Raw genomic sequence first — 14,017 nt, forward strand, 5'->3', positions numbered from 1 at the left:
AGGGAGCTATGGGGGGTAAAAAGAGGAACAACTGTAATAATCTGAACAATAAAGATTTATTTTTAAAAAAAGAAATACTAAAAAAATAAATAAATAAACAAATGTGATACGTGACATAAACAAATTGAAAGACAAAAATCACATGATCCTATCAATAGATGCAGAAAAAGGATTGGAGAGGTGGCCACTGGAGCTGAGGGAACCAGCGGGAGCCTGAGGGTGGGCTGTCAAGCGGCATGGGCTGGGAGGATGGGCTCATCGTGGAAGAGGGACAGTGCGGCCCCTATGTGCACGACATCACCCGCAAGGTAACAAATCGAAAGGTGAAAGAAGCAGATGATGTGCTTGGTGGAGCAGCTGCCGGGAGAACGTGTTCTCGACTGCAGAGCCATGTCCCAAATGTGAACATCCTGTGCCTATTTCATCAGCTTCAGACCCGCGCTGCAGACAAGCCAATGACCACCTTCTACAAGTGCTGCGATGATCAGCGTGGACACCGCTGGGAGACTTGGGCCAGGCTGGCCCAGCTGCCTTCGTGTCTGTTTACCTTATTCCCCAGAGTGGATTCTCAGCTAGGAGGGAGCACTTGTATCCTGAGGGTCTTTGCTGGTGTGGCGGAAAGTTAACATTCTCAGGGTTGTTGGCCAGGGATAGCCCATATGCCAATCACTGGATGAACTCATTAATGTCCAGGGATCCTTTGTGTGGGGGAAAGATTATCCACAACTAATTATACTCTAAGTTCCTGTTCATTCATCTTTCACATTTATTGGGAAACTGACATTCTTTTACTATCCACCAACACTCTTAAATATTTCTATTGTTTGCATAACTAATAAAGTAAAACTTATTTAGTTCCTAAATATTTAACTGTTAAGTGCAAACTTATTTGTTTTTTTGTTTTTAAAAAATATATATTTTATTGATTTTTTACAGAGAGGAAGAGAGAGGGATAGAGTTAGAAACATCGATGAGAGAGAAACATCGATCAGCTGCCTCCTGCATACCCCCTACTGGGGATGTGCCCGCAACCAAGGTACATGCCCCTGACCGGAATCGAACCTGGGACCCTTGAGTCCGCAGGCCGACGCTCTATCCACTGAGCCAAACCGGTTTCGGCAAAATGCAAACTTATTTAATCAAAGTTTATTCTGAATATTTAATTATAATGAAAAGTTTAATATATTGCCTTCTCAGTGTTTTAAATGACTTAAGAAGTAGATGTTAGCCCTAACCGGCTTGGCTCAGTGGATAGAGTATTGGCCATGGACTGGAGGGTCCTGAGTTTGATTCCAGTCAAGGGCATCTACCTTGGTTACGGCTTATCCCCAGTAGGGGACGTGCAGGAGGCAGCTGATTGATGTTCTGCCCTCACATCATGTTTCTCTTTCTCCATCTCCCTTCCTCTCTCTCTTAAAATCAATATAAATATTTAAAAACAAACAAGAACTAGCTAGGGACAGGATCTAGGTTATTGGGAGATTGATTGGAACTTAAATTTATGCCTTTGATTACAGATTTTTAAGACTTAGTATTTTTCCCAGAAATTATTAATTTTTTTCCTTTTGTAATTTATTTTTATTTTCACAAGCTATACCATAATAAAACTTTATAAAAGTAACTCATGTGACATATTTCTCTTTAACATTTTATAAGTTAATTAAATGCACGCCACAATAAAAAAAAGAAAGAAAAAGCTTTTGACAAAATCCAACACCCATTTTTTATAAAAACTCTCAGCAACGTGGGAATAGAGAGAGCATATTTCAACATGATAAAGGCCATGTATGACAAACCTACAGCCAACATCATACTCAATGGGCAAAAACTAAAACCATTTCCCCTAAGAATAGGAACAAGACAGGGATGCCCACTTTCACCACTCTTATTCAACATAATACTGAAGTCCTAGCCACAGCGATCAGAAAAGAAGAAGAAATAAAAGGCATCCAAATTGGAAAGGAGAAAGTAAAACTCTCATTATTTATAGCTGACATGATACTGCACATAAAAAAATCCTAAAGACTCCATCAAAAAAGTATTGGGTTTAATAAATGAATTTGGCAATGTAGCAGGATACAAAATCAACACCCCAAAATTGATGGCTTTTTTATACACCAATAGTGAATTCTCAGAAAGAGAAACTAAACAAACAATCCCATTTACCATTGCAACAAAAAAATTAAGATATTTAGGGATAAACTTTTTTAAAAAAATATATTTTACTGATTTTTTAGAGAGGAAGGGAGAGGGAGAGTTAGAAACATCGATGACAGAGAAACATCAATCAGCTGCCTCCTGCACGGCCCCCACCGGGGATTGCCCGCAACCAAGGTACATGCCCTCGTCCAGAATCAAACCCAGAACCCTTGAGACCGCAGGCCAACACTCTATCCACTGAGCCAAACCAGTCAGGGCAGGAATAAACTTAACGAAGAAGGTAAAAGATTTGTACTCAGAAAACTACAGGACATTGAAAAAAGAGACAGAGGAAGATATAAACAAATGGAGGAACATACCATGTTCATGGATTGGTAGAATCAACATCATTAAAATGTCCATACTACCCAAGGCAATCTACAGATTCAATGCATCCCATTAAAATACCAATAGCATATTTCACAGATCTGGAACAAATACTCTAAAAATTTATATGGAATCAAAAAAGACCCCAAATAGCTGCAGCAATCTTGAGAAAGAAAAACAAAGTTGGAGGAATCACAATACCAGATATCAAGTTATACTACAAAGCCACTGTAATCAAAACAGCCTGGTACTGGCACAAGAACAGGCATATAGATCAAAGGAACAGAACAGACACCCCAGAAATCGACCCAAGCCATTATACTCAATATTTGACAAAGGAGGCAAGACTATACAGTGCAGTCAAGGCAGTCTCTTCAATAAATGGTGCTGGGAAAATTGGACAGATACATGCAAAAAAATGAAACCAGACCACCAACTTACAGCATACACAACAATAAACTCAAAATGGATAAGACTTAAATGTAAGTCGTGAAAACATAAAAATCCGAGAAGAAGCCATAGGCAGCAAAATCTCAGACATCTCTCGCAGCAATTTGTTTACTGATACATCTCCTAGGGCAGTGCTCGGCAAACTCATTAGTCAACAGAGCCAAATATCAACAGTACAACGATTGAAATTTCTTTTGAGAGCCAAAATTTTTTAACTTAAACTTCTTCTAACGCCACTTCTTCAAAATAGACTCGCCCAGGCCGTGGTATTTTGTGTAAGAGCCGCACTCAAGGGGCCAAAGAGCCGAATGTGGCTCGCGAGCCGCAGTTTGCCAACCACAGTCCTAGGCAAAGGAAACTAAAGAGAAAATTAAAAAATGGGACTATGTCAAAATAAAAGGCAAAATAAACCATCAACAAAACGAAAAGGGAGCCCACTGTAAGGGAGAACATATTTGGCAATAATACATCTGATAGAGGGTTAATATCCAAAACATATAAGGAATTCATACAAATTAAAAGAAAACAAACAATCCAATTAAATAATGGGCAAAGGACCTAAATAGACACTTCTCCAAAGTGGACATACAGAAGGCCAAGAAACATATGAAAAAATGCTCTAAGTCACTGATCATCAGAGAGATGTAAATTAATTAACCCTTTGCACTCGCTTGCTTTTTTCTCGATTCCTTTATTCTAATGCTAACCGTGTCGAGTCACACTCGACATCAGAGTGCAAAAGGTAATGACAATGAGGTATCACCTCACACCTGTCAGAATGGCTGCCATCAACAAATCAACGAATGACAAGTGCTGGCGATGGCGAGGATGTGGAGAAAGGGAGCCCTCATGCACTGCTGGTGGGAATGCAGACTGATGCAGCCACTGTGGAGAACAGTATGGAGTTTCCTCAAAAAACTAAATATAGCCCTAGCTGGGTTGGCTCAGTGGATAGACCGTCAGCCTGCGGACTGAAGGGTCCCAGGTTTGATTCCGGCGAAGGGCACATGCCTGGGTTGCGGGCTCGATCCCCAGTGGGGGGTGTGCGGGAGGCAGCTGATCAATGATTCTCTCTCATCATTGATGTTTCTATCTCTCTCTCTCCTTCTCCCTTCCTCTCTGAAATCAATAAAGAAATTTTTTAAAAATTAAATGTAAATATGGAACTGCCATTTGACCCAGTGATTCCACTTCTAGGAATATATCCTAATTAACCTGAAACACCAATCAGAAAGAATGTGTGCACCCCTATGTTCATAGCAGCACAATTCACAATAGCTAAGATCTGGAAACAGCCCAAGTGCCCATCAGTAGATGAGGGGATAAAAATACCACGGATTGCTATGCAGCAGTAAAAAAGAAGGATCTCTTACCCTTTGAGACAGCATGGAGGGACCTGGAGAGTATCATGCTAAGTGAAATAAGCCAGTCAGAGAAAGACAAGTATCACATGATCTCACTCATATGTGGAATCTAACAAAATAAAATAACGAACAAAGTGGATCCAGATACATGGAAGCATGGAACAGAGTGCAGAATGTCCGTGGGAAGAGAGGGGAGGGCGGGTGGGATGGAGCTAATCAACCAAAGACCTTGTATGCATATATGCGTAGCCCAAGGACACAGACAATAGGGAGGTGAGGGCCTGGGGTGGGGGTGGGCTATAAGTTAATGGGGGGAGGGGAAATATATAATACTTTCTACAATAAAGATTAAATTTTAAAAAATTACGTTTAACTAAAAAAACACAAAACCCACTCAGGTAAAAGCCAATAATGATTTTTGGAGTCTCAATGGTATGGAATAAATTCCTGTTCTTAAGAAAAATTAAATAAAATCACATGAGAAAAAATAATAATAAAATATGAGCTCCACAAGGGCAAAAACTTTTATCTGTTTTGTTGAGTAAAATATTCCTAGTGTCAGATGCTCAATAAATATTTGTTAAGTGAATGGATGGTATTACCAACATTATATTGCATTTACTTATAAACCAACCACCTTCGGAAGGGCAACATAATATACAGAGATTCAAAGCTTTAGAGTTAGACCAGAGCTCCCGAAGACAGACACTGTACATTATTATCGGCCCTTAATAAATGTTGATTTAATAAGTAACGGCCTTTGCAAAAACAAGGAGGTGAAAATGAGCTGGCTATTTTTGGGGCACAAACATATTATTAGGTTTACAAAACAGCCATGATGAAGAATCAAAATAGATGAGAGTAAAATGACTGCAAAATGAGACATGGTAAAAAACAACAACAAACACTTAGTTGTATAAAATGAATCTTATAATGATGGGGAATGTGCTGGGAAGGTGCCAATTCCTTGCCCCCAAATAATAAATTCGATGTGAATGCTCAGTGGGGATGTACCCTCTGAAACCTCTAACCTGTGGGACTGTGGTCTCCAGGTTGTAGTGTTTATTTAGGAACTTCAGCAGCTTCTGTGAGGGTCGGTCAATGGCTAGTTGGTGTGGTTCAACTCGCTCCTTCTGCAGGGAACAGGAGACTCAAGGTAGGAGAAGGTGTGGGGAGAACATGGCAACAGAACTCTGGAGCCTGAGAAGGGAAGAGGAGGACATGGGGACCCTGGGGAGGGGGCAGAGGCTCCAGTAGGGCTCCCGGCAAAGGGGCCTGTATTCTCCCTTCGGCCAGGCTGGTGAAGGGAGAAGTGATACCTGCAACATATACTGAAAGAGTTCTCGCCCATGGCCATGGCGCTGAAGTGTCTCATGGATGTAAAAGTCCAGGATGCAAAGTGGTTCCACCTCATTGTGAGCCTCACGATCATCCTAAAAGTAAAGAATAACAAATATCTGTTTAGGACCAAGACATTGCTCCACCTCCCAAACTTCGGAACGGTTGTTTTCAGGAATCAAGGCCTATGAATTCTCAGCCTCCAATAGCACTCACCAGTACAAAGAGTTTCTTGTATCCAACTTTGAGGAAACCAATAAGAGCTCCTTTTCCAGCCCTGTGGGAGGGGGGATAGTGAGCAAACCAGGAGCAGCTCTCTGAGCGTCCAGACGCAAGGGGCTGGGGAGAGCTGGCGATGGGGGAGCTGTGCACTCACGGTCGGGCAGAGCTGTCTTTGAGCACATACATGACGTGGCGGTTACTCTGCATCCTCGAGGCGCTGGTGATGGGTGCGGGAAGATGCTGGGCCTGCCAGGAGATGACAGACATTTTGCAAGTCCCTTCCAAAGGACCCAGGCCTCCCTTATCTACTGTCCCCAGAGGTGTCCCCAGTACCTTGGCAGACGCCTTGCCCAGTTCATCCACAATCGTCATAAGTTGCTGCTGCACATCCACACTATAGCAGAGGACAGGGAGAGTCACTGAAGAGGGCTCTGAACAGTCATCCCCAGGAACCTGACCACAACTCCCACCCAGGCTCAGCACTTAAGACCATGACTTGACCTTGCTGTCTTCCATCTGACTTCCCCTCCCACCCTCTGGAACCTAAACTTTTGCCACACCCCCTCCACCCTGAGGTTACTGTGGGGAAGAGGGAGGGCGGGTCAGCCACATCCTTTGGCTGGGACCACATATTTGGCCGAGGGCTGGACTGTCATGCATCCAAGTGCAGATCAATCCCACTAAGTGTAGGGTGAAAGGTCACCAACAGGTCGAGCCAGGACATCAAAAGGAGGGTCATTGTCAGTGAGAAGGGGGCGTGGTGCCCGGACCAGGTTTCTAGGGGACCCGGGAGAGCAGGGCCTCGGGGTGGGTCTGAGATGTCACCGGGCTGGCGTTGTGGTTCCGGGTCGGCGGGCCGGGGGCCGCAGGTGCTGGTCCAGCACCGTGATCCGCTCTGGAAGCAGCGCGTCCACATCAAACGGGAACTCCATGGCCCATTGTGCATGGCCAGCCCCGCCCACCCAGCGTCACTTCCGCCCCGCCGCCCCGCCCCTTGGAGCTCCATTTCCTTTTGCTGAGCGGGGCCGCAATCCCCGCCCCTAGCAGCGCCCCGCCCCGCCCCCCGCAGGGCGTGTCTGGCGGCGCCGGTCCCTGAGGAGCGCTCCTCCACCCCCGGCCCCAGGGAACCGCTGGGTGGGTGCGCCCCGGAGCACTGCCTCAGGCATGGGGGCCCACAAACGTGGTCCCGGCAGAAGGGGCTCGTGGTCCCGAGTCCCTGGCTGGGCGGGCTCCAGCCTGAGCAGCCTCCCCCCCAGCAGCACCCACTCGCAGACACTCATCCGCAGACAGAAGCGCTTTATTGTGGAAACGCCAAGCCGGCAGCCACATGAGCTTGAGCCCATCTAGCTGCACTGCGCGGGGAGCAGGGTTTCCCACAGGCATCGGCTGCTCCCCCTCAGCCTCAGAGATTTGTCCTCTTCATCAACAACGTTTTCTGTCACTGAGCCTGGACCAGCGTGGCCACAGAACAGACCCAACGCTTCAGGGCGCACCCCATCACGTCATTCCTAGGCATTATGGCCCAGGCCCTCGTGCCCTGCCCAGTCTGAGCTCCGGACTCGTCCACAGCTCCTACAGAGGATTCCGGGGGCCAGCGTGCTCAGTGGAGGCTTGGGCTCCTGCTGTGAGTGCCTCCTCGGGCATTGACTCAGGTGGGGGGCCACTCTCTTCTCGGAGATGGCCTTGATACAGTCGACGAAGGCGGGACAGCTCTCTCTCTGGCGGCTGTTTCCAGCTGTACCAGGGGTACCAGGGGTCCCCTGAAACCAGAGTAGGAGCTGGTGGGGTCGCATTCACAGCTCCGTGCGAGTTACTGAAGTCAAGGTCCCGAGGTTCAACCTGGGGAATGTGGTAACTAAGGAGACCTAGGGGATTTAAAAAAAAGAGAAAGTGAGGGAAGGGAGCAAGGTGGGATCGTCCAGATTAAGAGCCAGGAAGGAAAATAGCCTATAAAGGAGAGGAGGAGGCGTCACAGCCCCGGGGTACACTGCACCAAGGGCGAGTGGCCGAGAGGGAAAGTGTGAGCCAACAGCCAGCCTGGGCTCTTGCCCACCAAGCTGTGCAGCCCTGCACCGGGCTATGATGCTGCATCTGCCATCACGGAGGGGTACATTTTTCTACTTTATAGAAAGGAATTATGGAGCCAGGGCCAGAAATTTATACAAAGACCACCTTATGGCATTGGGACTAAAAAAGAGGGAAGAAAAAGGAAAGAGGAGGAACAAGGGGACAATGACGAGGTAACAGACTCAGGAGAGGGAATAAGGAACATGGAGTGATGAGAGATTTGGAAGAACATGATGGGTACTAACTTCTCAGATAGGCGGGAGCATTTAGGTCTATTCTCTAGCCCTACGTCACCTTCCTGGTGTCTAACAAAACCTGCCTGGGCCTTCCTCACACTCACCGTGATCCCTGGCTTTCTGGATGGCCTGGCTCAGCTTCTTGTGCTGCTTCATACAGACGCCTGCGAACAGAAAGGCAGCTCTGCTCACCCACCAGGCACAGGAAGTGCAGAGCACACACCACTGCTACCAGGGAGGGCTGGCCTCGGAAGGCCCGGCTACCCTTCTGGCCCCTCCGTGGCCTCGTTCCCGTCTGCCCAATGGGAAGAACCCTCCCTCCCGCGGAGAGCTGGTGTCAACACTCAGGAGTGCCAGCTACTACAGAGAAGCCATTTAATGGCCAAGGCTGCAAAACAGGGAACAGAACACAATTCAAAAGACAAGTGTGGCCCTAACCGGTGTGGCTCAGTGGATAGAGCATCGGCCTCTGGACTGGGGGGTCCCAGGTTCGATTCCGGTCAAGGGCATGTACCTTGGTTGCGGGCACATCCCCAGTAGCGGGTGTGCAGGAGGCAGCTGATGGATGTTTCTCTCTCATTGATGTTTCTAACTCTCTATCCCTCTCCCTTCCTCTTTGTAAAAAATCAATAAAATACATTTCTTTAAAAAAAAAAAAGGCAAGTGTGCTTAACTGGGTAGGCCAACCCCCAGAGAAAGTTCAATGAAGGAAGGAAGGATTTCAGGTCCAAGGCAATCTGAGAGAGTAGCAAAAGTCTTCAGTCTCTTAGTTTGACAGGAGCTTCAAACTACTTTTTAAAACTCCCTGACAAACCGAATTCCACTACTCATGCTGCCATCTCCAAAATGGTAAGCTGAGATTATTCTTTGCAAATTTCTCTTGTGTTAGCAGGCTCTGGAAAAATGTTTCTGTATATATTTTAGGCGTTGTAGGTCCTAGAGTCTTTGTCTCAACTACTCAACTTTGCCACTGTAGCCTGGAAGCAGTTATAGACACTGAAAACCAATGGACGCTGCAGTGAGTCAGCTTTAGCCGTGGCTGAAGTTAGGGAATAGATGTAATCTTTTTTTTTAATCTATTTTATTGATTTTTTTACAGAGAGGAAGGGAGAGGGAGAGGGATAGAGAACTAGAAACATCAATAAGAGAAACATCGATTCAGCTGCCTCCTGCACACCCCCCACTGGGGATGTGCCCACAACCAAGGTACATGCCCTTGACCGGAATCGAACCAAGGACCCTTCAGTCCACAGGCCAACCTCTAGCCACTGAGCCAAACCGGTTAGGGCTAGATGTAATCTTGAATTGTTAAATTTACAATTCCAAATTTGGGAAATCTAATTGAATTGTCAACAGTATAAAAGAACTTACAGGATGGTAAATTTATAAGAAAGCTTTTTTAAAAAATATATATTTTTATTATTTCAGAGAGGAAGGGAGGAGAGATAGAAACATCAACGATGAGAGAGAATCATGGATCAGCTGCCTCCTGCATGCCCCCTACTGGGGATCGAGCCCGCAACCTAGGCATGTGCCCTTGACCAGAATCGAACCCAGGACCCTTCAGTCCGCAGGGCGACGCTCTATCCACTGAGCTTTCTGTAGAAGTGAAGAGCCCTGCCCTTGCCAGTGTGGCTGGTTGCTGGTTTGATTCCTGGTCAAGGCATATGCCCAGGTTCCGGGCTCAATCCCCAGGACTGCGTGTGTGGGAGGCAGCGATTAATGTTTCACTCTCCTGTGAATATTTCTCTTCCCCGCCCCCTTCCTTCCTCTCTCTTAAAAAAAAAAAAAAGCAGAGTCCTAAAGAAAGAAAATCACCACCATTTATGTTTCAAGATCTACCTTTAGAAGGTTTGCTTACAATGACACTAGCCTGCATCTTTTGTCCACATGTAACTGTTTTTAGCATGTGAGTCTCCCCAGGAAGCCACGATTTCCAAAAGGTTCGATCGCACCTTTTATGCCATGGCAGGAGCCACCATACCTGTTGTCTGACCGAATGAAGTGCTCCCAGGAAAAGCTATTCTGGTGGAGACAGGGATGAAGGGCTCACCTGTGTATGGCGCATGGAAGATGATGCCCGTGTGGGCACAGACAAACTGTTCCAAGAGCTTCACGTTCTGTGGGGAAGGGGTGGAGAAAGGAGTGGGGGAGTGGAGGACCTTGATACACTGGCAGTGCACAACCCCTGCACGCCACACAGATGACCTGGACCCCTCGGCGCCTCTCCAGATGCTGCCCGCCTCCATGTCCCAGGTTCAGTCCCATCACCTGACTGGACACATTCATGAAAACTCCAGCAAACAGCTCCCTTTCCTGGTCTGTCACCCACTTCACATGAACACCCTACACTTTGTCACTGAGACTCAGACAGAATTCTCCTCGCCAGGGGTTAGGCTCTAAAATCAGCCCTCATGCAAAAAACTGGGGAAGTTGGCATTCTCTGAAATCACCCAGAAAAACAGTATATGTTGTATTGTGCATGTATGGATGACTCCAATCAATTTTAAAGTTAATGATATAGAATGACTCTCAGCAAGTTAATCAAAGGAAATGAGACCCAAGGAATACGCAGGTACATTTGTGGAGTTGGAATGGCAGGCAGAATCATCTACACCATTAAATTTGTAACTTTTCTCTCTCCCTTGTTATGTGATTATAAACTGTATAAAATTAGTTACAATACCCTTTTATTAACCAACTAGAAGCCCGATGCACAAAATTCGTGCAAGAGTAGGCCTTCCTTCCCCCAATGCCAGCACCAGCTTCCCGCTGGCACCCGGGACCCGGGCTTCCCTCACAGCCCCGGCTTGTCTGGAAGGTCGTCCGGTCTAATTAGCATATTACGGCTTTTATTATTCTAGATTGTACACAGTTGAAATTAAGAAGTTACCTATCGGACTCCTCTACAACTTGTGTCAGAAGGGGGCTGAGAACAGTCACATACCCTCCTCCACTGACACACAGATGCGCTCCGGCTTCCACAGTAACCAGCCACTCAGCTTCTGATCTGCTACGTCACTGTGAGCTCAGAAGAGCACGCTCCCACGATCAGGTTTGTAAGGTTTAATTCTGTCAGGAGCAAGTCCTGTCCTCCTCACAATGAAGGCTTTCCCAAAGAGTGCTGTATGTACCTGCCCTCCAGCTGCAAGTCTCAGCCTGCCACCAAACATCAACATGACAAGGAAATAAAACCTCAGGAAAAAACCAGTCCAATCTACTTGCTAATAATCGTGATGGATAAAACGAATCTTTGGGCATTGTTCTCCCATTAGAAACAAGCACTTTTCTTGCCTGCCAATTTAGACTGTCAATTTCATAGGGATAAAGCGTTTTAGTATAGTCCATAGTGGAGGGCAAGTGACTAGAGGGAAGATGTTTTTATAGTTCCAGGAAGCCAGTGCAAAATGGCGTGCAGGGGTGCCAGGCAATCTCTTTAGCAACATACAAAGGCTCCAAATCCTCCTCCTGGAAAAAGGATTCTCCTTACCCTAAAGTCGATGTGCAACTTGTGATCCCGGCAGATAGGGCAGGGATTCCCAGCGACTTTATCTTTCCGCTGCAGAGAGAAGAAATCGGCAGGTGACAATGTTCCAAGCCTGCCAGAGGAATGCGCTGCCACAGTCACTGGGGTCTCCACCCCCACTGCACATCCCATCCATGTGCCTCTCAGACACTCACAATACAGGTCTTCCGAGTCTTCTGTGGGGGTACGCCACCTTTGTGGTTGCGTCGGTAGTCAGCCCAGACGGGGCGAGAACCATAGCGGGTCTGGTATTCTGAATTGAAAGACCACAAATGTTAGGGTGAAGGAACTGTCTCTTTCCATTTATTTCACACCCCACAGTACCCTCTCTTCCCCACTTAGAGTCACCTTCTGAGTCCAGGTATTTCCAGGGTTCATTCTCATAAGGGGAAATGGGCAAAGAATCTTCCTCAAGGGGGGCTTCAGTGCTAAGCGTTTGGAGGGGAACCTGTAAAAGGGTGATAATAAAAAATGAGCTCTAATAAGAAACCCGATTGTTTTGCTCCCAACACTTCAGGGAGAAGGGGAACACACATCCATTGTGTTAACGGAATATAGCATTATATGTATACACACACACACACACACACACACACACACGTGGAAGGCAGCATATTTGTTGGGGTTAAACTGATATTATCAACAACCACTCTCCCAATCTCCACCTGGGCCCTGAAAGATGCTAATGTTAGAGGATAACTAGGACAGGTGACTGAGAGGCCATCTTATTGGGGAGGACAACTTAGAAAGCAGGCACACATAAGGTATTCATGTTTTCTGGGATGAATTGGGTCTAGTGGATGGAACAGGGGGGAGAACGGAAAAGTGGGGGTGTCTAGCTCCTTGGAAGTAAGATGTATGGCGCGGAAGGGATGTGCAGGACAGGTACATCTCCAACTCAGTCCGATCAAGGATCACTGTGTTCCCCAGCTTTACAAAAGTTGAAGGTCAACATTCCATAGGAAAGAACAAACTTGAGTCCTAACGCCAGCTTTAAAGCTACCAGGCCTGTCATTAGCTCCGTTGTGACCCCTGTCCCCACTCTTCAGTCCCCTTAGGGAGTGGCAGCTGGGCAAGCCTTCCGATCTCACCCGGCCCCACCAAATCCGTGCCCTGCCCCACCAAGAACCGCCAGGATGGTGAGTACATGAGGCTGGAGGGGAACCTCTCAATCCAAATGGCTGAGTTAAACTTTCTCGTATGCTCTGATAAGCTGATTTAGTGAGGTGGAGGGCTGAGAAACCGGGCACCAGGTCGAGAACATGTACCCTGGCTTTACTGGGAGACAGCAGGGCTGGGAGAAGTTGGTGCCGGGAACCAAGGGCACTCCAGGGCATCGCAGACTCAGACACCGGCTGTATAGTTGAGGTGGTTGTCCATGACAGGGGCGGGAGGGGGCACTCCTCACCTACTCAGCCAAGATGCCAATTTGGGAAGAGGATGGGATCTAAACCTGGCTCTTTGCCCTGGCCGGGATGGCTCAGTGGGCTGGAGCGTCCTCCATACACCATACACTTTGGATTCCCCGTCAGGGCACACACCTAGGTTGCCAATTCGATCCCTGGTCGGGGGCGCGCACGGAGGCAACTGATCGATGTTTCTCTCTCTCCCTTCCTCTAAAAAAACAATTAACTTATCCTCCGGTGAGCACTTTTTTAAATGCACGGAGATTTAAGGAGGGGCAGGGGAGAGTGGTGCCCAGACAACGAAGGCATAAGCACGAGGGGAAGTCTCCGCTCCCGGGTTCCCAGGAGCGGAGCGTCGGCCTAGAAGGCATAACTAAGTGGCGGTTGTACAAAATGTGCTCCAAGGAGTTACCTGAATTCCGTAGGCACTCCTGAAGGGCGAGAGATTAGGAAGGCGCCTCAGCAGTTTATTCACCACGAGGGCCGCCATCTTGACGCACGCCCAAACCAGGAATGGCCGGCAAGGCAACTGCGCATGCTCCCGGAAACGGACTAGGGCCGGGGCAAAGACCAGCCGCAGTGCGTCCGGCAGCCACGCACTTGCGTCAGGACGGAAGCGAGAAGGGGGCGGGTCATGGAGAGAAGCTAATTTCAACTGCGTCACAGTGGAATTCGGCCTCAAAACTGAGTTTTCGATGAACCAGTCACTACGATTCTTAGATCTTATCCTTAGCGTTTGCCTTTTAAGCAATTTTGAAAGCGATTTTGGCCGAGGTCCCCACAGTACGCATGCGCCGGTCCAGTTCGGCCAACCCAGGGTGAGAAATGTTTTCGGGGGCGGAAGTGGTGACGGCAGAGGAAAGGGAGGTGCTAGTCTCTCCG

The 14,017-nt window shown here is 47.5% G+C and overlaps 2 protein-coding genes across 7 annotated transcripts in view; both read right to left on the reverse strand.

The window, feature by feature from the left end:
* Positions 1-6,851, reverse strand: part of ATAT1 (alpha tubulin acetyltransferase 1) — a 42,774-nt gene extending 35,923 nt beyond the window's left edge. For all 6 annotated transcript variants that reach the window (XR_013814031.1, XR_013814032.1, XM_079781348.1 and 3 more), the window contains exons 1-6: positions 6,726-6,851; positions 6,234-6,294; positions 6,055-6,146; positions 5,895-5,955; positions 5,660-5,773; positions 5,372-5,473 (exon numbers count right to left, since the gene is read on the reverse strand). Coding sequence is in view for 4 of the 6 variants with exons in the window: in XM_079781348.1 (XP_079637474.1) it covers positions 5,372-5,473; positions 5,660-5,773; positions 5,895-5,955; positions 6,055-6,146; positions 6,234-6,294; positions 6,726-6,832 (537 nt within the window). In the remaining 2 variants the exon portion in view is untranslated. The remainder of the gene's footprint in view (positions 1-5,371; positions 5,474-5,659; positions 5,774-5,894; positions 5,956-6,054; positions 6,147-6,233; positions 6,295-6,725) is intronic.
* A 311-nt stretch (positions 6,852-7,162) lies between these two features.
* MRPS18B (mitochondrial ribosomal protein S18B) lies at positions 7,163-13,703 on the reverse strand. Its single transcript, XM_079779806.1, has 7 exons — positions 13,548-13,703; positions 12,078-12,177; positions 11,885-11,982; positions 11,694-11,762; positions 10,257-10,323; positions 8,308-8,367; positions 7,163-7,765 (listed from the first exon to the last, which is right to left on the reverse strand). The coding sequence occupies exons 1-7, from the start codon at positions 13,623-13,625 to the stop codon at positions 7,473-7,475; spliced, it is 765 nt and encodes a 254-aa protein (XP_079635932.1). The 5' UTR covers positions 13,626-13,703; the 3' UTR covers positions 7,163-7,472.
* Positions 13,704-14,017: the final 314 nt, after the last annotated feature.

The sequence above is a fragment of the Cnephaeus nilssonii genome, assembly GCF_951640355.1.
Source record: "Cnephaeus nilssonii genome assembly, chromosome: 9".
Classification (NCBI taxonomy): Eukaryota; Metazoa; Chordata; class Mammalia; order Chiroptera; family Vespertilionidae; genus Cnephaeus; species Cnephaeus nilssonii.